Source organism: Lithobates pipiens, unplaced genomic scaffold (assembly GCF_037356315.1).
Source record: "Lithobates pipiens isolate NorthernLeopardFrog02 unplaced genomic scaffold, aLitPip1_a1.2 Scaffold_28, whole genome shotgun sequence".
Taxonomy (NCBI): domain Eukaryota; kingdom Metazoa; phylum Chordata; class Amphibia; order Anura; family Ranidae; genus Lithobates; species Lithobates pipiens.
The window spans coordinates 46,513,368-46,535,920 of NW_027507789.1; the positions used below are offsets into that span (position 1 = coordinate 46,513,368).

At 46.7% G+C, this 22,553-nt stretch overlaps 1 protein-coding gene across 1 annotated transcript in view; it reads left to right on the forward strand.

The window, feature by feature from the left end:
• Positions 1-22,553, forward strand: part of SNTA1 (syntrophin alpha 1) — a 94,974-nt gene that overhangs the window by 67,054 nt on the left and 5,367 nt on the right. The window contains exons 3-7 of the mRNA XM_077459173.1: positions 365-563; positions 1,766-1,952; positions 13,923-14,053; positions 19,662-19,858; positions 20,872-21,059. Of these exons, the coding sequence (XP_077315299.1) occupies positions 365-563; positions 1,766-1,952; positions 13,923-14,053; positions 19,662-19,858; positions 20,872-21,059 (902 nt within the window). The remainder of the gene's footprint in view (positions 1-364; positions 564-1,765; positions 1,953-13,922; positions 14,054-19,661; positions 19,859-20,871; positions 21,060-22,553) is intronic.

Consider the following 22,553-nt stretch of genomic DNA (forward strand, 5'->3'; position numbering starts at 1 on the left):
GAAGACCAGGCAGATTGCCCTTGTTGTCCTTATTTAATCCAGCCCTGGTCATTATGCAGTTCAGAAAAAGCAGGAGTCTTGCTCATGATCACCTTTGAGAGCTGCATGTGAAAAACGGCATTAGACTCAGAATAAGTAGCACAAACATGTAATGAGATTTGTAATCCTGGCCAGAAGTACAGGACCAAAAGTAATAGTGGCAATGCAGACAGTTCTTATTTCACAAATTGATACATAAGGACAAAAAACTTTCTTAGCTACAATTCTCCCCATATACTAATGGTTGTATTTTCATGCTGTTGTGTATTACACAATTATGTACCTTATGTGTAATTGTCCTGTCTGTGCTGTGTTCTTTCCCTAGTAAAGTACATGAAAGACATATCCCCCTTTTTCAAAGGCCCCATCCCTGGTGGCCCAGGGAGCTGGGATAATGTACCACCTGTCCCACAGAAGAGAGGTTCCCCTGCACTGCCCCCCCGGGATATAAAGGATGGAAAGAGTATTCCACTAAAGATGTGTTTTGTGTCCCGCACCTTCTTGCCTGCTGATCCAGAGCCCAGGTAAGGGGTGGAGATGCTCCACATAAGTGGGCAAACTAACATGCTAGTACCATAAGAATTTGTAACAAGTATTTTTGGGCTTGCATATGCAATGCCGTTAGATCGTTGGTGCTGGTGGGGTTCCATTCAACTGGGTCTGTGGTGGGGTTACATTGAAATGGGTCTATGGTGGGGTTACATTGAAATGGGTCTATGGTGGTGTTACATTCAACTGGGTCTATGTTAGGGTCCATACATCTGGATCTGTGGTGGAGTTGCAGTGAAATGGGTTTATGATGGGGTCACATTCAGCTGGGTCTGTGGTGGGGTCCCATTCATCTGGATCTGTGATGGAGTTGCACTGAAATGGGTCTCCAGTGGGGTCACATTCACTTGGATCTATGATGGGAGCCACAGTCACCTGGGTCTATGGTGGGGTCACATTCACCTGGGTCCATAGTTGGCTCAAATTGTGTGCTTAGGAGGCAGTGGAGTTACATATTAGTAGTTGGCCACATTTAGCTGGACTGTAAAATTTAAGTTTTCCGTCGCTCATACAGGTAGTTTCATCAGTTCTGGCCTTAAATCTCAAGAAGATACTTGAGTGAGCAGTGAAACGTCTTTAACATTACAGTTGATTGTGACCCCACCCTAGACCCAGTTGAATGCAACCTCAACATAGACCTAGCTGAATGTGATCCTGCCATAGATTCAGTTGAATACGACCCACCTTAGGCCCATTTAAATGTGACCTCATCATAGATCCAGTTGAATGTGACCTACCAGATACACAGTTAAATGTGACCCCACCATAGACCCAGTTGAATCTGACCCACCACATCCTAATGTGACTAACTACTACCAGCTAAACCAGGACCTGGTTAAATGAGAACCTTCATGGACAGACATTGGTGTTCACAACACATGTATGCACAATGCTATGGAGATATTTGGAGGCCTTAAGCCAAAATAAGAATCTTTTGATTTTTCACACAAAACAACATCATATACTCGTCTTTACCATGATAAGAGTGCAAAAATAATAGTATACATACATACTACTGGTCTCAAAACAGTCCATGGTTCCATCATTGAGTTGACTTCTCCAGCAAGCAGATGGAGTCCGATATGTACGATAAGCAGGATTGGAGTGGAGCTAAAACAGTTTCAAGAATTCTTGAGATGTCAGCAAGTTTGACATTTTTTGTTTCCTTTTTTTATAGATATCTTGAGATTTGTTCTGCAGATGGTAGAGATGTTCTTTTCCTTCGAGCAAAGGATGCAGGGACAGCCCAGTCATGGTTCAGTGCCATTCACAGTAATGTCAACGCTCTAATACCAAGAGTCCGCGAGGATATTAAACAGATCTTGGGCAAGGAGGTCAAACACATGGGCTGGCTGACGGAACAGGTATGAGATGTCCTCCTGACATTATGACAGCTTCTACAGCCTCCCACAGCTGGCTTTCATAAAGAAATTAAATTAAATCTAAATCCAATCACTAAAATGTTATATACGCTTTAGCATGCCAAAGCCCAACTTCAGGCTCTGTGCTACCCCCCCCCCTATCTGATACTCCCTGCCTTCCCCCCCACTGTTTGTAATTTATGCTCTTTGTGTTTCTGTACTTACCTTTTCCAAAGTCTTTGGGGCTGTCTTAAGTAAGCTGGGCAGTCCCCACTGACACGTAGAGTGGCACTAGTACTCTGTGAATAAAGGGAGCCATTTGATGCCCTACCATAGGCTAGTGTGAGCTCAGTCTTCCATGTTGTGTGATGCTGGGTTCTATTCAACCTGGAAGAATGAGGACATCATGTGGGGAAGACACAAAAAACAACTTGCAGCTCTACTGCTATACCAACAATATATGAGCAGAGTGTCTGTGCTCCGGCTTGAACGTCCTCATCAAACAGAAAGCCGGCCACTCCATGTTTCTTCTTTATGAGACTTTATTTAATCCACAACAGCAATGACAGAATCTCTAAAAACGAACGCGTTTCGGCTGTAGCTTTCCTCATGGCATCATGTGGGGAAGGCAGGGCTGGTGCAACAAAAACAATGGTGTGCAGTTTGCATTTTTTATCTTATCTAAAACACACTGACACTTACTGAAACTGATAGTAATTAAAAAAAAAAAAAATCCTACCCAACATATACAGACTCTGACCTTTTGAGCCTGACCATTGACCCTAACCTTGACCTTGGACCTTTACTTTGACCTGAACACTAACCTTGGCATTCCCCTGGATCAGGCCTTGATCTAGCTATTTTTTTTTCCTTTATTTTATTTTATTTTTCTTATTATTTTTTACACACTTTTGTTTGTTTGCATCTGTCTCTCCTTGTCAGGGGAAAAATATGTAATGTATCGTTCTCTCCATTCAGAGGAGAAAAAAACTGGGGCAGGCTGCACAGTGACTGATCCCTTTCATAGCCAATTAGAGGCTATCACAGTGATCAGATGATCAGGAATCAGGAGTCCCGGTTCCCGATCTTTAGTAAGAGACCTGGAGCTCTCCGTGAGAGCCGGGTTCTGTGCTTTGTGCAGCACGGTCTCAGCACAAACACTAAACCCCCCCATCCTGAGGCCAAAGCAGCCTTATGTTGGTGCCGGCCCTGGGGAAGTACTGTGGAGAAAAACTGGATTAAGGGCGAGTGTTGCAGTCTGAGTTATTTTGGCATTAAAGTGATTTTAAAGGATCAAGTTCTTTACCTTCATGCATTCTATGTATGAAGATAAAAAAAACCTGTGTACAGTGCCCCCACCCCCACCAATACTCCCTTGAGCTCCCTCTTGCTCCAGCGATGGGCACGAGAGTTGAGCTTCTCTCGGGTCTCTCATTCCTCATTGGCCAAGACAGCAGCGTGAGCCATTGGCTTCCACTACTGTCAATCACAGCCAGTGAGCCAATGAGGTGAGAATGGGGAGCAGGGCTGAGCCGCAGTCATGCACCAGCCCCCCTAGAGGCTTGCTATTGGGGGTACTGGCTGAAAAGGAGAACCCAGGGGTGCCATCAGGGGAAAAGAGGAGGATCGGGCTACTCTGTGCAAAACCACTGCACAGAGCAGGTAAATATAACATAATCAAAAAAGCTGCGCTATACAAAATAAAAAATAAAAAATTTAATTAAATTACAAATTGTCCATATATTGTATCAAACCAATTAAGGCCAGATAACGTGATCACAAATAAATAAAGAATCATAAAGTCTCTGAATTATGAACACCACGGTGCACATGCATGAAATCCAAAAGTGCCCCTTCATCCAGAAGTAGATTGTGCTTAACAAATAGCAAGCATTAAAGGCGATTGGCTAAACCCAGCCTAGGGCCTCTAAGCTTGCAGATGTCCACACCTCGGATAGGGATCACATATAGTTGAAGACTGCGTCCACCAAACAAAGGTCCGTACGCTGTCAAAAATGGCTATTTTGGCCACTTGCTTCCATAAAACTGAACTCTGTTGGATCTTTAATCCGTGCAGATCCTCTCTCTGGTGTAATGAGTTCCAGTTTTACTGTCACATGAACGCTTGATAGAGACACAGACAAGGCCTGTCACAACACTGGCATGGTCCCCCTTTGTCACTATTAGGAAGCTAGTTCAAAACAATGACACTGGAGCAAGTGCATGTAATCAAGAAGTGGCTGAAAGAGGCTGGAAACGATCAGCAGAACTAAAGCTGGCCATACACCATTAGATTATCTGGCGATTTTCTATGGTTATATGTAGTGATGGACGAACTTCCGACGGGACGTTTCGCGAACGCGGACCGCGAACACGGCCGATATTTTGCAAACCGGAACATTCACGGCGCGCCCCATTGACTTCAATGGGAGGCGAACTTCGCAAACCTACAGGTCAATTTTGCAGCCACAAAATAATTAATGGCTATGCAAACATAGTCCCACCACATGGCCAATGACATAACACATGTATGAGGTGAATCTGGGATCGACAACTACAAGCATTCTTTTTTATATGGGAAATTGTTGTGACAATTCAGGACTGTGGAGCGCATGAAGGCAATGGAGGAGAGGGAAGGTCAGGGACCAGGGTAGGAAAAGAAGAGGGTGCAAGAGATGATCACCAGCAGCGTGACATACAGCAATGACACCTGCACCGTGATAGAGTGATCTGACAACAGCACCGTGATAGAGAGCACTGACATCAGCAGGGTGACATACAGCAATGACACCTGCACCGTGATAGAGTGATCTGACAACAGCACCGTGATAGAGAGCACTGACATCAGCAGCGTGACATAAAGCACTCACACCAGCACCATGATATACAGCACTGACAGCAGCACCATGATATACAGCACTGACATCAGCAGCGTGACAAAGCACTCACACCAGCACCGTGATATACAGCACTGACAGCAGCACCGTGATAGAGAGCACTGACATCAGCACCGTGATATACAGCACTGACACCTGCACCGTAAGCAGCCCCAGGAGGAAGTCAGCATAGCACAGGGATGGTGGGAGCCCCTCATAATAAGCAGCCCCAGGAGGATGTCAGCATAGCACAGGGATGGTGGGAGCCCCTCATAATGAGCATAGCACAGGGATGGTGGGAGCATCAAAGAGGAGGGTACGGGCATATAGTACGGTGTGCTTTTTTTGGACAAGGAAGTGAGCCAAATGAAGAAATAAGGTCTCTGTGCTCGATTAAAAAAATTGTTTATAGACATATACATGGTCTACTGGTCACATGTGTTGAATTCCTCCGAGATCCATGCCTCATTCATTTTTAGAAATGTGAGGTAGTTAACACTGTCGTGAGCTAGGCGAGTACGCTTATCGGTCACGAACCCCCCCTGCTGCGCTGAACGTCCTTTCGGACAGGACACTGGATGAGCGGAAAGCCAACAGTTCGATTGCAAATTGGGCAAGCTCTGGCCAGAGGTCAAGCCTGCCCACCCAGTAGTCCAGGGGTTCATCACTCCTCAGAGCGTCCACATCGGCCGTTAACCCGATGTAGTCGGACACCTGACGGTCTAGGCGTTCCCTGATGCTGGATCCGGATGACACCTGTCGATGGGTCGGCTGAAAGAATGACCTCATATCCGAAGTCACCAACACATCTTCAAACCGACCTCTTCTTGCAGGCGCTGTTGGATTGGTACCCGCAACTCCTTCTCTGGGAGTGGGAATTGCTCCTCTGCCAGCGCACGCAAAAGCAGAATGCAGCATTTCTCGAAGCAAGGCCTGGAAGTGCTGCATTCTGACAGCCCTCTGTGACGGCAGTAACATTTCCGCCATTTTGTGTTTGTACCGGGGGTTTAAGTACGTTGCCACCCAGTACTGGTCCTTGACCCCTATGCTTTTTATACGGGGTCCCTATTAAAACACTGGAGCATGAAGGCCCCCATTTGCACTTAACTGGAAGCGGTGTGGTGGCCTGGCTCCTGCTCATCATCCAGGATAATGTCGTCCTCTTCATTCTCCTCTCCCCATCCACGCACAACAGGGATCCCAGAAAGGTTTAAAGCATGCTCTTCTTGCTCCTCCTCATCCGCCCCGGCACCATCCTCCTCTGACTCCTCTTCAGACTCCTGTTGTTGACTTGTCTCAGATAGAGTAGCCCCCCCGGGAATTCATCCAGCATTGCGACTTCCTCATCTTCCCGCTCCTGCTCCTCCACAGCTTGATCAATTACACGACGCAATGAACGCGCCATAAAGAAGGCATAAGGTACCATGTCACTGATGGCGCCATGGCTGCGACTGACCAGTTTGGTGATCTCAAATGGGTGCAGAAGTCTGCATGCGTCGCGCATGAGCAGCCACTGGTGCGGTGAAAAAAAAACCAGCTCCGCAGAACCGGTTCTGACGCAGAGTTCATACAGGTAGACGTTAACTGCATGTTTCTGCTGGAGCAGCCTATCAAGCATATAGAAGGTTGAGTTTCATCGCGTCGGGCAATCGCAAATAAGACGTCTGACCGGCAGATTGTGTCGCCGCTCATGTCAGCAAGGCGAGCCATGGCCGTGTAAGCTCTTCTGAAATGGGCCGAGATTTTCCTTGCCTGCCGCAAGATGTCCTGGACCCCAGGGTATTTGACAAGGAATCGCTGCACGACCAAGTTTAAGACGTGTGCCATGCATGGCACGTGCACAATTTTGCCCTGTTTCAATACACTAAGCAGATTGGCACCGTTGTCACACACCACTTTACCAACTGTCAAATTGAGGGGTGTTAGCCACTGATCTGCCTGTGAATGCAAAGCTGAAAGGAGTGCCAGGCCAGTGTGGCTCTTGGCTTCCAGGCACAACAGACGCAGCACGGCATGGCAACGTCTCTCCTGGCATGTCAAATATGTTCTGGGGAGCTTGGGCGGCGCAGCGGAAGAGACGCTAGCAGCGGAAAAGGAGGAGTCAGCTGAGGAGGAGAGGGAGGAGGATGGAGTAGGAGGAGGAGGAGAAGAAGAGTCAGCCCTGCATGCAATCCGTGGCGGTAAAACTAAATCTACATGGGTGCCACGGGTTACATGCTTGACGGCCGTCAGAAGGTTCACCCAGTGGGCAGTAAAAGTGATATACCTTCCCTGCCCGTGTTTGCTAGACCACGTGTCTGTGGTCAGATGTATCTTGGCACCGACACTGTGTTGCAGAGATACATTCACTTGCCGCTGAACATGGCCATATAGCTCTGGGATGCCCTTCTCTGAGAAATACTTCCTTCCTGGGACCTTCCATTGTGGTGTTCCAATGGCCACAAATTTGCGAAAGGCCTCCGAGTCCACCAGTTTATATGGCAGTAGTTGGCGGGCTATGAGTTCTGACAAGCCAGCCGTCAACCGTTGGGCAAGAGGGTTATCCGGCATCATCATTTTTTTACGCTCGAACATTAGGCCAACGGAAGCCTGCCTTTTTGCAGAAAAACGTGAGCTTGGCGTGATGGAAGGTGGAGTGGAAGACAATTGTGAGGAGAGAGAAGAAGGAGAAGTATAAGACGAGGCTGGACAGTGAGAGCCTGCAGTGTGGCTTTGTGTGTTCCGTTGCTCCCACTCGGCTCGGTGATGGCTGCTTATGTGCCTTAAGGCGGTCGTCCCTAGGTGAGTGTTGGGCTTACCGCGACTAATGCGTTGACTGCAAAGATTGCAGATGGCAACGCTATTGTCAGCAGCGGACACGTTAAAAAAAGCCCACACTGCGGAGCCATGTGCCGGTGTCCTGGGAGCGCCAGATGTGACCGTACATGGTCGATGACTCGCTCCTGATACATTTGCAGTCTGCTTTGTCCCTCCTGTGCAAAGTTATTCCTGCTTCTCCTCCCTATCTGCTGGTCCATATCTCCCTCTGAACTCCCCTCCTCTTCCTCTCTTGTGGGCACCCACGTGACATCACTAGACACGTCATCATCAACGTCACCTTCCCCACCACTATAAGTAGAGATCTCGGAGTAGGCAGCAACACCGGGGACCAACCTCCTCCTTGGGCTGATCTGGGTACTGTTGTCAGACTGCTGAGTAGCGGTTGTTGCTACCTCCTCTTCCTGATCCAATACCAAGAGTGGCTGCGCATCAGAAATGTCCTCTTGATATGGATCGGAAAATAATTCCTGTGACTCAAGCGGAAGGTATGTGGTGGTGGTGGTGTTGTTGGTGGTAGTGTCTTTGGGGGTGCACATAGCAGAGAGTGAAGAAGAGGGTGCAGATCGAGAGAATGAGGAGGGTGCAGAAGAGTGAGGCCGCGTACACACGGGCGGACTGTTCGCCCAACCTTGTTCGGCAAACAGTTTCATCAAACAGTCCGCTCAAAATTTGCATGAGCGGACTTGCCCACACACGAGCGGACTGTTTGACGAACAAGGTTGGGCAAACAGTTCGCTCAACTTTTGAAATGAACGGACTCGCCCACGTAAGGCGGAGGCAAATCCGCCCATTTCGAGCGCGTGTACAGGTAGGCGGGGCCCGCGAAGGAGACGTCGCGGGCTCCGCCGCCTGGAATGGGCTTAAAGGGGAACCCCAACGCCGAAAAAAATCGGCGTGGGGGTTCCCCCCAAGTCCACACCAGACCCTTGTCCGAGCACGCTACCCGGCCGGCCAGGAAAGGGGGGCGAGCGAGCGCGCCCCCCCTCCTGAGCCGTACCAGGCCGCGTGCCCTCAACATGGGGGTGCCTTGGGGAAGGGGGGGCCGCGCGGCCCCCCCACCCCAAAGCACCTTGTCCCCATGTTGATGAGGACAAGGGCCTCTTCCCGACAACCCTGGCCGTTGGTTGTCGGGGTCTGCGGGCGAGGGGCTTATCGGAATCCGGGAGCCCCCTTTAAGAAGGGGGCCCCCGGATACCGGCCCCCCACCCTATGTGAATGAGTATGGGGTACAATGTACCCCTACCCATTCACCTGTGAACTAAAGTACAATAAAAAACACAACACAGAGAAAAAATATTTTATTGCACAGCTCCGGGGGTCTTCTCGCCGGACTCCTCCGCTATGTGTGTGTAGCTCTTTTGCTAGCGGAGGAGTCCGGCTTTCTTCCTCCCCGCCGCCGGCCTCTTCTCCCGACTTCGGGGGTCTTGTCCCCCTCTTCGGTTCTTCTGCCGGGCCTCCGGTGGCCCGGTCTTCTGTCGCCGTCTTCCGTTCTTCTGTCGCCGCCTTCCGTTCTTCTGCCGGGCCACCGCGCCTTCTTGTAGCTCTTTTACAGGCAGTGGCCCGGTCTTCTGTCGCCGCTGTCGTCGCCGCCGCCGCCTTCCGTTCTTGTTCTTCTTCTTGTTCTTCTTCTTCTTCTCCTGGAGATGTTGACTCGACGATCTCTCCGGCCGGAATGCCAGAGCCGCGCTGTGCGGTCACTTATATAGTGACAATGGGGCGGTGTCACATGGTATATGTCACATGGGTTGGTCACATGGTGACCCCGCCCCCTTACGATGTCATAGTCCCCATGTGACATCAACCCATGTGACCAACCCATGTGACATATACCATGTGACACCGCCCCATTGTCACTATATAAGTGGCAGCGGAGCGTGTCCCTGGCATTCCGGCCGGAGAGCTCGTCGAGTCAACATCTCCAGGAGAAGAAGAAGAAGAACAAGAAGAAGAACAAGAACGGAAGGCGGCGGCGGCGGCGACGACAGCGGCGACAGAAGACCGGGCCACCGCCTGTAAAAGAGCTACAAGAAGGCGCGGTGGCCCGGCAGAAGAACCGAAGGCGGCGACAGAAGAACGGAAGACGGCGACAGAAGACCGGGCCACCGGACCAGGCGCGGTGGCCCGGCAGAAGAACCGAAGAGGGGGACAAGACCCCCGAAGTCGGGAGAAGAGGCCGGCGGCGGGGAGGAAGAAAGCCGGACTCCTCCGCTAGCAAAAGAGCTACACACACATAGCGGAGGAGTCCGGCGAGAAGACCCCCGAAGACCCCCGGAGCTGTGCAATAAAATATTTTTTCTCTGTGTTGTGTTTTTTATTGTACTTTAGTTCACAGGTGAATGGGTAGGGGTACATTGTACCCCATACTCATTCACATAGGGTGGGGGGCCGGTATCCGGGGGCCCCCTTCTTAAAGGGGGCTCCCGGATTCCGATAAGCCCCCCGCCCGCAGACCCCGACAACCAACGGCCAGGGTTGTCGGGAAGAGGCCCTTGTCCTCATCAACATGGGGACAAGGTGCTTTGGGGTGGGGGGGGCCGCGCGGCCCCCCCTTCCCCAAGGCACCCCCCATGTTGAGGGCACGCGGCCTGGTACGGCTCAGGAGGGGGGGCGCGCTCGCTCGCCCCCCTTTCCTGGCCGGCCGGGTAGCGTGCTCGGACAAGGGTCTGGTGTGGACTTGGGGGAACCCCCACGCCGATTTTTTTCGGCGTTGGGGTTCCCCTTTAAGCCCATTCCAGGCGGCGGAGCCCGCGACGTCTCCCTCGCGGGCCCCGCCTACCTGTACACGCGCTCGAAATGGGCGGACTTTCCGAGCGGGAACAGTCCGCTCATTTCGAAAGTACAGCGGACAAGCCCACACACGGGCGGACTGTTCGCTCAAACACAGTTTCAGCGGACAGTTTTTCGGAATTTCCGAAAGACTTTGTCCGTCCAACTGTCCGCTGAAACTGTCCGCTGAAAGCCCACACACGAGCGGACTGTCCGCCCAAACACTGTTCAGCGGACAAGGTTGGGCGAACAGTCCGCCCGTGTGTACGCGGCCTAAGGCTGAGCGAGCCACTCAACCAAGTCTGGTGCGTCCTTTAAAGTAATTGAACGCACCTTCTGCAACTTCCCACTTTGGCTCAAGCCTGTTGCTCCTGCCCTACCCCTACCACCCCTGTGGAAGGGCCTGCCTCTTCCTCTGCCTGTCATTTTTTAAATGACCCTGTGACAAAACTCTCAGTCCCTATACCGATGAAGGACTGCTGCAGTATAGGGCAGCGATCAGCAGTAGTGCACCTCAACCCTATGTATTGTGGACCTATACCAGTCCTTATAGAATGGCAGACTGTACCTCACTCAACCCTACGTACTGTAGCACCCTATACCTTACCAGTCCTTATAAGGACTTTTGTGGACCAAGTAGGTTGTGTGTGAGTGATTAGCAGACTGTACGTCAGTCCCTATACCAATGGACTGCTGCAGTATAGGGCAGCGGTCAGCAGTAGTGCACCTCAACCCTATGTATTGTGGACCGATACCAGTCCTTATAGAATGGCAGACTGTACCTCACTCAACCCTATGTACTGTAGCACCCTAGACAGACCAAGTTACCAGTCCTTATAAGGAGCTTAGTGGAACAAGTGGTTTGTGAATGATTAGCAGACTGCAGCAGAAGGGCAGCAGTCAAGTATAATATTCTTTCTATATTTGGAAGAAAGAATATTATACGTGTACAAGCCTATTACCATACCACTGATACCAGTCCTGAAAAGAACCTTTGTGGACCTAATATAGTAACAGCTACTGATTAAACTGACCCTCACTGCCTCACACACTGCTTCCTGCCTGTCCCTATATAAACTGACAAAACAGAGGCTACTGGAACAATAACTGGAATAGCACTTTTGTGGACCTGATTGTAACAGCTAATGATGATGACTAAACTGACTGTCCCTGCAGCACACACCGTCCTGTCCCTTTCTCTAAACTGACAAAAGACACTCAGGCTGCTGCAACAATCACTAGCACAGCACTGCCTATCCTGAACTACACCTAACACCTATGCCAGTCCTGAAAAGAACTTTTGTGTACCAAATAGCTAGCGATTTGGGTCACTGCAGTCTCTCCCTGCTCCACACAGCAACCTCTCCCTATAGTGACAGAAGAAAGAATGTAAAATGGCCGCCGGATCGGGTCTATTTATAAGTTAGGGGGAATGTCCAAGTGTCCATGTGCTGTAATGTCTCAATTGGCTGTCCTGTACCCCATGATGGATGTGTCATCATAGGTCAAAGTTCTTTTACACAGTAAACGCGGAAGTCCGCCGGGCGAACGGCGCCAATAGTCCGCCGAACGGGCGGACCGCGAACAGCCGAAATTCGCCGCAAAACGACCGCCGAGCGAACCGTTCGGCCATCACTAGTTATATGGAAAAAGTGGGAGATTCCTCCATACACAGTTTAACATACATGGAGAAATCTGTTCAATATTGAGTTGCAGCTATAACAGCTTTAAGTCTTCTGGGAAGACTGTCCACAAGGTTTAGGAGTGTGTCTATGGAGTGGAGATCAGGGCTCTGTGCAGGCAAGTCCAAGTCCCTCCACCCCAAACTCACTCATCCATGTCTTTACGGACCTTGCTTTGTACACTGGTATGCAGTCACGTTGGAACAGGAAGGGGCCATCCCCAAACTGTTCCCACAAAGTTGGGAGCATGAAATTGTCAAAAATGTCTTGGTATGCTGAAGCCTTAAGAGTTCCCTTCACTAGAACAAAGAGGCCAAGCCCAACCCCTGAAAAACAACCCCACACCATAATCCCCCCTCCACCAAATGATTTGGAGGGGTGGCCCAATACGTTTGCAATATAGTGTGGATGAGCAAGTTTGGGGTGGAGGACTCCTAACTTTGTGGAAACAGTTTGGGGTTGGCCCTTCCTGTTCCAACATGATTGCAGACCAGTGCACAAAGCAAGGTCAGGACTCTGTGTAGGCCAGTCAAGTTTCTCCACCCCAAACTCCCTCATCCATGTCTTTATGGACCTTGATTTGTGCACTGGTCCAAATAAATTGGTGGAGGGGGGATTATGGTGTGGGGGTTGTTTTTCAGTGGTTGGGCTTGGCGCCTTAGTTTCAGTGAAGGGAACTCTTAAGGCGTCAGCATAACAAGACATTCTGGGCAATTTCATGCTCCCAACTTTGTAGGAACAGTTTGGGGATGGCCCCTTCATGTTCTAACATGACCGTGCACCAGTGCACAAATAAAGGTCCATAAAGACATGGATGAGCGAGTTTGGGGTGGAGAAACTTGACTTGCCTGCACAATGTCCTGACCTCAACCCCATAGAAAACCTCTGGGATAATTAAAACAGGGACTGTGAGCCAGGCCTTCTCATCCACATCAGTGCCTGACCTCACAAATGCCCTATTGCAAGAATGGTCAAACATTCTCATATACACACACTCCTAAACCTTGTGGACTACCTTCAGAGAAGACTTAAAGCTGTTATAGCTTCAAAAAATGGGCCAACTCAATATTGAACCCTACAGACTAACACTAGGATGCCATTAAAGTTAATGTGTGTAAAGGCAGGTGTCCCGATACATTTGACAACATAGTGTGTATGACAGTCAAGGTACTAGTATATGCAGAATAACAATTCAGCATCTGTGACTCTTGCAGGAAAGTTTTCTTTAAACCCCATTTGAACTCTGAGAAAATGTAAATAATTTTAATTGAAGATGAAAAAAGATGAAAAAAAGAAAATCTGTGTCTTTTAGGCTCTTTAAAGAGTCCCATTGGCAGAAACTCAAATGGGACATCGTAACGTTTGAGTCCAAAAAAAAAATTATTCTAAATACAAAAGAAACCAACATGTTTCGGGCCCTGTACACCACTTCATCAGGGCCAAATGATATGAAAGATAAAAAAAATTACAATAATAAAACTAATAAATAACTTATATAATATTAGCATAGTCCATATTAATAAATAATGAAGCTTTTATACTATAATTTTAAAATGGGTCCAGAAAATGATAAAATAAGATAAAATTTTATGATGCTCGAACAATAATATTTCTACTGATAATTTCAGTAAGATTGTAATATAAACATTATCAGGTGAAGGCAAATCTCCCAGTGGCACAAAGATGGCAAAAAATCTGGCGGTTTTCATTAATTTCTTACTCAAAAAGAAGAAAAACGATTTAGACACTTTTTCTGTGAGTGCTTTGTTCTATATCTTTGGCTAATGATCAATATTGATTGGATTGTTTCTCCTTTTCCCGGCTTTTAGCTGATGCCAGAGGGACAGCGGAACCTACTGGCCATTCTTACAGAAAAAGATTTCCTATTGTACAATAGCCTCCCGCACACCAGAGAGGGGTTCAGTAAACCAGTTGGATGCCACCCACTCATTGCCACCAGGTAAGGGGTAAGCTGTGTGATACAAATCTATCTAATTATTATACTGCAAATTATACAGCACTGATAATTAAAGCCAACACAATATACCGTAATTACTCCTAAAAAAGAAGTGAACAAAAAGCGATACAAAAGGCTTTAAAATCCATATAAATACTCCTTCAGCAATATATATATATATATATATATATAGTCCAGTGGCATATGGTCCTAAAATTTCCACCACCAGAAGAATCTTCAATATATCCTAAGGCTGGCCATAGATCCTGCAATTTTTTTCAGGCTGGGTTCACATGAGACATGTGCATTCGTTTTCGTACGAATTTCGGGTATTTTCGTTATCGTTTTAACAAAAGATAACGAACGTGCAGAATCCGAAAACTGAAAGATCCGACATAAACAAATGCGTTATTTTCGTTGCGACAACAGTTCGATATAGATAGGAGATTCGAGATGACGCTGACAATAGCGATCTGTGTCCATCGAACCTGTGGACGAATGTGCCTAACCTTAGCTCTATTAGTCCAAGATTATTCGACATAGAGAGAAAAGATTTTACATAGAGAGAAAAGATTTGACGTAGAGAGAAAAGATTCGACATAGAGAGAAAAGATTCGACATAGAGAGAAAAGATTCGACATAGAGAGAAAAGATTCGACAGAGAAAAGATTTGACAGAGAGAAAAGATTCGACAATATAGAGACAATAGCAAAAAAGGTTGAATGTGCCTAACCTAACTCTATTAGTCCAAGATTATTCGACATAGAGAGAAAAGATTTGACATGAAGATTCCATGAAGCAGTCGCCGCGAGTGGACATTTATGGTCAAATGCCCCGCTCATAGACTATAGAAGAATTCTAATGTTGGTTGACTAGTAATAATAATTAATAAATATAATTATTACTAGTGTCATACAACATTAGAATTCTACTATAGCTTGTAGGTGGGACATTTGACCGTAAAATGTACGATTGCGGCATTGTACAGTTTAGCTGCTCCGGCGAATCTTCTTAGAACGTTCGACCTTCAATGACAGATTTGACCTTAATTATTTCAGATTTTCGGGTGAATGCATTTTTTAACGAAACAAAATAAATAAAAATTAATTTCGGGAGTAACTAAATAAATGTATTTTTCGGGCGAAAACTAAATTCCAAAACGAAATATATTTCAGCGTGCGCATGTCTAGTTCACATACAGTATCTCACAATAGCGGGTACACCCCTCACATTTTTGTAAATATTCTATTATATCTTTTCATGTGATGACACTTTGCTACAATGTAAAGTAGTGAGTGTACAGCTTGTATAACAGAGTAAATTTGCTGTCCCCTCAAAGTAACTCAACACACAGCCATTAATGTCTAAACCGCTGGCAACAAAACGCACTACTTTTCATTGTAGCAAAGTGTCATTTCTTCAGTGTTGACACATGAAAAGATGTAATAAAATATTTACAAAAAATGTGAGGGGTGTACTCACTTTTGTGAGATAATGTATGTCTCTGCCTGTAAGTGATTTTTTTTTTTTTTTTTATGTGTTACCCTTATAATAGTTTTGTTTGGAGCAGGTCTTAGGGCAGACCGAAAGTTGCCCTGAACAATGTCGAAGGGAAAGTGGGAGGGATAAAGTGGGGACAGACTGAGTTTCCTCTCCTTTTTCTGGACAAGATAGTATTCAAAACTACCGTATTTATCGGCGTATAACATGCACTCCAAGTTTAGGAGGGAATTTTAATGAAAAAACTTTTAGGAGGGAAGTTTATGAAAACAAAAAACTTACATTTAAATGCCCATCAATGCAGCCTTATCAGTGTCCATTTGCAGCCTTGCCCAGTGCCGTTTGCAGCCTTGCCCAGTGCCCTTTGCGGCACGTAACTGTTTAAATTTGCTGCCGTCGAGATAGACAGAGCCTATGTACTCGGCTCCTCTCGCAGTCCCGCCCCTTGATAGACATAACACAGGTCCAATGACAGGACTGCGAGCGGAGCCGAGTACACAGTACACTCAGCTCAGTCTTTTTCGGCAGCGCTCGCTCCTCATCCCCTCAGAGACAGCAGGTGCACTCGGCTCAGTCTTTTTTTGGTGGCACTCGCTCTTTTTCCCTGATATTAAGGGGGAAAAAGTGTGTGTTATACACCGATAAATACAGTAGTTTGCAAATGATAATTAGATCTGCCAGCACAGTACAGAAGGGGTTGATTATTATACATTAACTCCCCAGGCCCTTCCTTAACCCATTCTCGCCCAGCTGTAGCATCCCTTTAGTAGGGCCTATGGGGCGGGAGGGACTGGTTGATTACATATAAATTGTGATTGGCTGTCACAGTGGTCACATGATTCAAACTGGTCTCACCAGCTCTCGATCATTAGTAGAGACTGAGAGCTGTCTATGAAGACAGGACAGATTGAGAGCAGCGGGAGTCGGCTTTTAGGAGGGAGCAGGGGCGGGGCCAGGGTCAAGCCATGCTGTGTGTGTGTCTATGGATGCACACAGCCTGTCTGGCTCAAGAATGCATCTCACATGTGCCCTCATAGCATGGAGAGGAGGAGCTGAGACCGCTGGTGGGGGACCCCAGAAGAGGAGGTAACAGGCCGCTCTGTGCACTACCATTGCACAGAGCAGGTAAGCATCAATCCAGTTTTTTTTATTTTAGGGAAAATAATGAATTTACAACCACTTTTAACATTACAAGGTTAGTTTTGTATTCAGAAAAGTCATAAAAATGTACACAACACTTTGTAAATATTGAAGTTAAATAATGCTATGTGAATGGGGACATGTAACAAATATAAAGTGTCATCCCAATGTGGCCACAAAAGAGGAAATTCTGTAAACGTTAAATTGTGCTACTACAAGTAACTGTTCTGCCATCTGGTGGCTGTAAATGGGAAGTGCACCACCAATGGAAATAATGTAAATCACCATTTACTGCATGCCCTGGCTTAGGCAGACTGCGGGATTGAACATATTGGCTGGATTTCTTCCTTGTTAAGAATCTTTAAATATTATGGGAGGTTACTTTTTTTGCTATAATATGTTTACATTTTTTATACAATATTATCAGCATAGTGCTTCCATGACCGCTTGCTGAGCCACCTTTAGCAGTTTTACTGCTACAGGGTGGCAGCTCTGCGCCGCATCGTGTGTGTGTGTGTATATATATATATATATATATATATATACACACACACACACACACACACACACACACACACACACACGTGATCCTGCAATGCCAGGTAGGGGGCACGTGTGTGCTGCCAGTGGCCCACTTCCGCTGATTATACACAGCAGAAGCCGATTGGTGGGCACCAGGCACTGGATGTCCAACGGTGCCTGCCAATTGTCAGGCAGAGACACAGGACTGAGATCTGCCTATGTAAACAAGGGGGAGGAGGGGGGAAGGGATGGATTTTGTGTCACTGCAAAGCATGGAATAAAGTCCATCTGTTCCCCTAGTAAAAGCACCATACACAGTACACACACACAAACACTGGCTAGGCACACAGTTAACCCTTCGTTCATCCTAGAAGTTAAACCCTGCCAGTGTCATAAGGGCCCTCTGATCCCTCCTGTATTGTAAGTGTACTGTCTGCCCTCATGTTGTAAAGCGCTGCGCAAACTGTTGGCGCTATATACATCCTGTATAATAATAATAAACACAGTGACCGTGCATATTTTTAGCACTGATCAATGTATTAGTGTCACTGGTCCCCAAAAAGTGTCAGTGTCAGAATGTCCGCTGCAATGTTTGCAATCCCGCTATAAGTCGCTGAACGCCACCATTACTAGCAAAAATAAATAAATATCCCAAAGTTTGTAACGCAATAACTTTTGCGCAAATCAAACACTTATTGGGATTTTTTTTATCAAAAATATATAGCAGAATGTTTATTATTTATTTCCCTAAATTTATGAAAAAATTAGATTTTTAACTTTTTTTATTGGATATGTTTTATAGCAGAAAGTAAAAAAATTTTTTTTTTCTCTTCTTCAAAATGTTTGGTCTTTTTATGTTTAACAAAATGGCAACCGCAGTGGTGATCAAAGATAACCGAAATAAATCTCTATTTGTGGGGGGAAAAAAAGACATTGATTTTATTTGGGTACAGCGTTGCGCAGCTGCGCAATTGTCAGTTTACCACTAGATGTCTGCGCTATAGCCGAAAGACGGCTACAGCGCGGACCTCAAATGCCAGGAGGGTGTCCATGTACGTCCACCCGTTCGCACGTGGCGTGCTCTGTGATCGTCGTGTTCTTCGAACTCGGCTGATCACAGAGCACAATAAAAGGGCCAATCACAGCGGGCCCTTTGCCACAGGATCAGCTGTCAGTCAATGACAGCCGATTACCGAAGTAAACAGAAGCCAGTTACTGGCTTTTTTTTTTTTTTCACGCTGCAGCGTGAAGAATAGAATAAAGCTGGTGACTGGCTTCTGTTAGAGGGACATCAGTCCCCTAAGTGCCAACCAGTGCTGGTAATCAGTGCCCTCCAGTGCTGCAAATCTGTGCCCACCAGTGCCATCTTATCAGTTCCCATCAGTACTGCTAATCAGTGCCCATCAGTGCTGCCTATCTGTGCCTCATCATCTGTGTCTTCAGTGCCCATCAGTGCTGCCTGTGTCTTCAGTGCCCATCAGTGGTGCCCATCAGTGCCACCTATTAGTGCCCATCAGTGCCACCTATCCGTGCCCATCAGTGCAGCCTATCAGTGCCACCTCATCAATGCCCATCAGTAAGACCCCTTTCACAATGAAAGCACCCGGGTGTCAGCGGTAAAGTGGCGCTATTTTTGGTGCCGCTTTACCGTCCTTTTAGCGGCACTAGCGGGGCAGTTTTAAACCCCCGCTAGCGGCTGAAAAAGAGTTACATTTTCCTGCAAAACAAAGCTGCACCGGCGCTTTGCCGACGGTATGGCGGCGCTGGCCCATTGTTTTCAATGGGCAGGAGCGGTGTAGGAGTGGTGCTTTTTTCAGGCGCTATCTTTAGCGCTATAGCGCCTGAAAAATGCCTCCAGTGTGAAAGGGGTCTAAAGGAGAATAATTACCTGTTTGCAAAATTTTATAACAAAATATGAAAACGTTTTGTATTTTTTTTTTCAAAATTTTCAGTCTTTATGGGTTTGTTTAGAAAAAAATAAAAACCGCAGTGGTGATTAAATACCACCAAAAGAAAAGCTCCATTTGTGTGAAAAAAATTTATAAAAATGTAGTTTGGGTACAGCGTTGCATGACCGTGCAATTGTCAATCAAATTGTGACAGCGCTGAAAGCTGAAAATTGGTCTGGGCAGGAAGGGGGTGTAAATGCCCGGTAAGCAAGTGGTTAAGATAAAGCAGTGCCATATTGCAAAAAATGGCCTGGTCATGAAGGGGGTAAATAATCCAGAGGTCAAGTGGTTAATTGCACACAATTTTTGGTAAAAGATTACGTTGCACCAAGTAAATAGGTACCAAACATGTCAAGCCTTAAAATTGTGTGCACCTGTGAATTTCATTCATCTTTTTTATCTGTGTTTTTAGCCGTTTGCCTTTCATTGGGCTTTGATAATTAAACAGAGGGCACTTTTCTCGGGTAAATTTACTAAAATATTTCTGTCATCCTCCACAGGCTTGTACACTCTGGGCCCCCCAAGAGCTCACCGGTCTATGACACTGAGCTGGCCTTCGCTCTTCGTTCTGGCACACAGAAGGGGGTGGAAACTCATTTGTTCAGCGTGGCAATTCAAAGAGAGCTGGCGGACTGGACACGGGCATTAGTAGACGGCTGCCACAATGCAGCGGAGCTTATACAAGAGGTGACAACAGGTGAGAGAAATGCAGCTCAAAATTATTGCAAGACGACAAAAAAAACAAACATGCATTCAGGAGGTGACAAACTGCTGCTCAACTGCCTCTGAAAAGCAATCAACCATAAACCTCTTTTCAGTGGGATGGCATATTACACTATCAGTGTGAAAAAGGCCTAAAGAAAGGAAGGCGTCCGTTCTTAATTTGCTTGCATTCCTGTACTGCCGGACTGGCCACGATTCCCGTGTACACAGCCATACACAGCTAGATCTCTCTCTACAGACTGAAGCAGAGAAAATGAACAGATTCCGACAGCCACACTAATCAGTGCAGATGGAGGAATCTCCCCTGCCGGCTATTTTACTCAAACAACTGTGGGGGACTGCAACTGGGTGAATAACCAAACAGTGACTGAATGTGGGTGGACAATCTTCCATTTTATCAAAGACTGTGCCCCATCATTGGCGTCAGTGGGAGGAATAGTGCCCCATCATTGGCGTCAGTGGGAGGAATAGTGCCCCATCATTGGTGTCAGTGGGTGGAATAGTGCCCCATCATTGGTATCAGTGGGAGGAATAGTATCCCATCATTGGTGTCAGTGGAATGAATAGTGCCCCATCAGTGGTGTTAGTGGAAGGAATAGTGCCCCATCATTGGTATCAGTGGAAAGAATAGTACCCCATCATTGGTGTCAGTGGAATGAATAGTGACCCATCACTGGTATCAGTGGGAGAAATAGTGCTCCATTATTGATGTCACCATCAGGAATTATGCCCCATTGTTGGTGTCAGTGGAAGGAATAATGTGTTGTATCAGTGGGAGAAAAAGTACCCCAAGGGCCGGATAAAGGCGAACAAAGGGCCACATCTGGCCCTCGGGCCACAGTTTGGAGACCGCTGCTCTACTCTATTTAAAACAAAATTAAACATTTTGGCTTTAGATATACGATAACATTTGTGTATAGTTTAGTAGATCATCATCTGTACAATACTATTCTCCTCCTGAATGAATATCTGTTTTTACCTACCTAGCATGTACATGGGGCGGAAAAGAGTGTGCGCTCTCTATACACATCGACAAAGGATTCACACTCTTCACAGAGGAGCCTGGACTCAACAGAATCGTTCACCTTCATAAACCCTTTGAGAAACTCCGGATGTCTTCTGACGATGGTGCCAGGATGTTGTATCTGGACTTTGGCAACCCCGAGGGTGAACTTGTATGTACAGAAAGTACCATTTCATACACATTGTTCTTTGTAGGTACACTATATTTTCAAAAGTATTGGGACGCCTGCCTTTACACCTACATGAACTTTAATGGCATCCCAGTCTTAGTCCATAGGGTTCAAAATTGCGTTGGTCCACCCTTTGCAGCTTTAACAGCTTCAACTCTTCTGGGAAGGCTGTCCACAAGGTTTAGGAGTGTGTCTATGGAAATGTTTGACCATTCTTCCCAAAGCGCATTTGTCAGGTCAGGCACTGATGCCGGACAAGAAGGTCTGTTTCAGTCTCTGCTCTAATTCATCCCAAAGGTGTTCTATTGGGTTGAGATCAGGACTCTATGCAGGCCAGTCCAAGTCTCTCCACCCAAAAATCGCTCATCCATGTCTTTATGGACCTTTCTTTGTGCACTGGTGCACAGTAAAGTTGGAACAGGAAGGTGCCACCCCCAAACTGTTCCCACAAAGTCGGGAGCATGAAATTGTCCAAAATGTCTTGGTATGCTGATGCCTTAAGAGTTCCCTTCACTGGAACAAAGAGGCCAAGCGCAACTGCTGAAAAAGAACCCCACACCATAATCCCCCCTCCACCAAATGATTTGAAGGGGTGGCCCAAAACTTTTGCAATATAGTGCGGATGAGCAAGTTTGGGGTGGAGGACTCCTAACTTTGTGGGAACAGTTTGGGGTTGGCCCTTCCTGTTCCAACATGATTGCACACCAGTGCGCAAAGCAAGGTCCATAAAGACATGGATGAGTGAGTTTGGGGTGGAGAAACATGATTTGCCTTACCTCGATAGAACAACTTTGGGTAGAGACTGTGAGCCAGGCCTTCTAGTCCAACATCAGTGCCTGTTCTCACAAATGTGCTTCTGGAAGAATGGTCAAACATTCGCATAGATACACTCCTAAACCTTGTGGACAGCTTTCCCAGAAGAATTGAAGCTGTTATAGCTGCAAAGGATGGGACAACTCAATCACTACGGACTAAGACAAGCAGGTGTCCCAAAACTTTTGACAATATAGTGTTTTTTTTTAATGGTTACAAGCAGATCTTTCTTTGTGTATACATATAGCTTGAATGATGAATATTTTCCTGGTGATTTTTCTAGCAATTGCTTTAATTTCAGCAGTTTTTCAGCTCATAAGCTGTACTGTTGTGCTATGCCAATTCATGCCTCTGGTGTTCACCAACCTAACCCTAAATGTAATTGCTGACTGTTTTGTCTTAAACTCCTTAAAGGACTTTTGGTCTACACCACTATTCCATAATGCAATGCAGTGGCAAACATGGATCATTTTACTTTGCATTATGAGAGGTCTGGGGGTGGATGAGTTTCGACATTAGAACCCAAGGCATGCATTGGCTACATGCTGTGCTCATTTTCTGAGGCTCCCTGGCACTACTGATGCCATTCTGTTGATAGATTAAGGTATGTTATGGCCTTACATATTCACGAAAGAGCAGGAAGAACATGCCACAACACTGTGG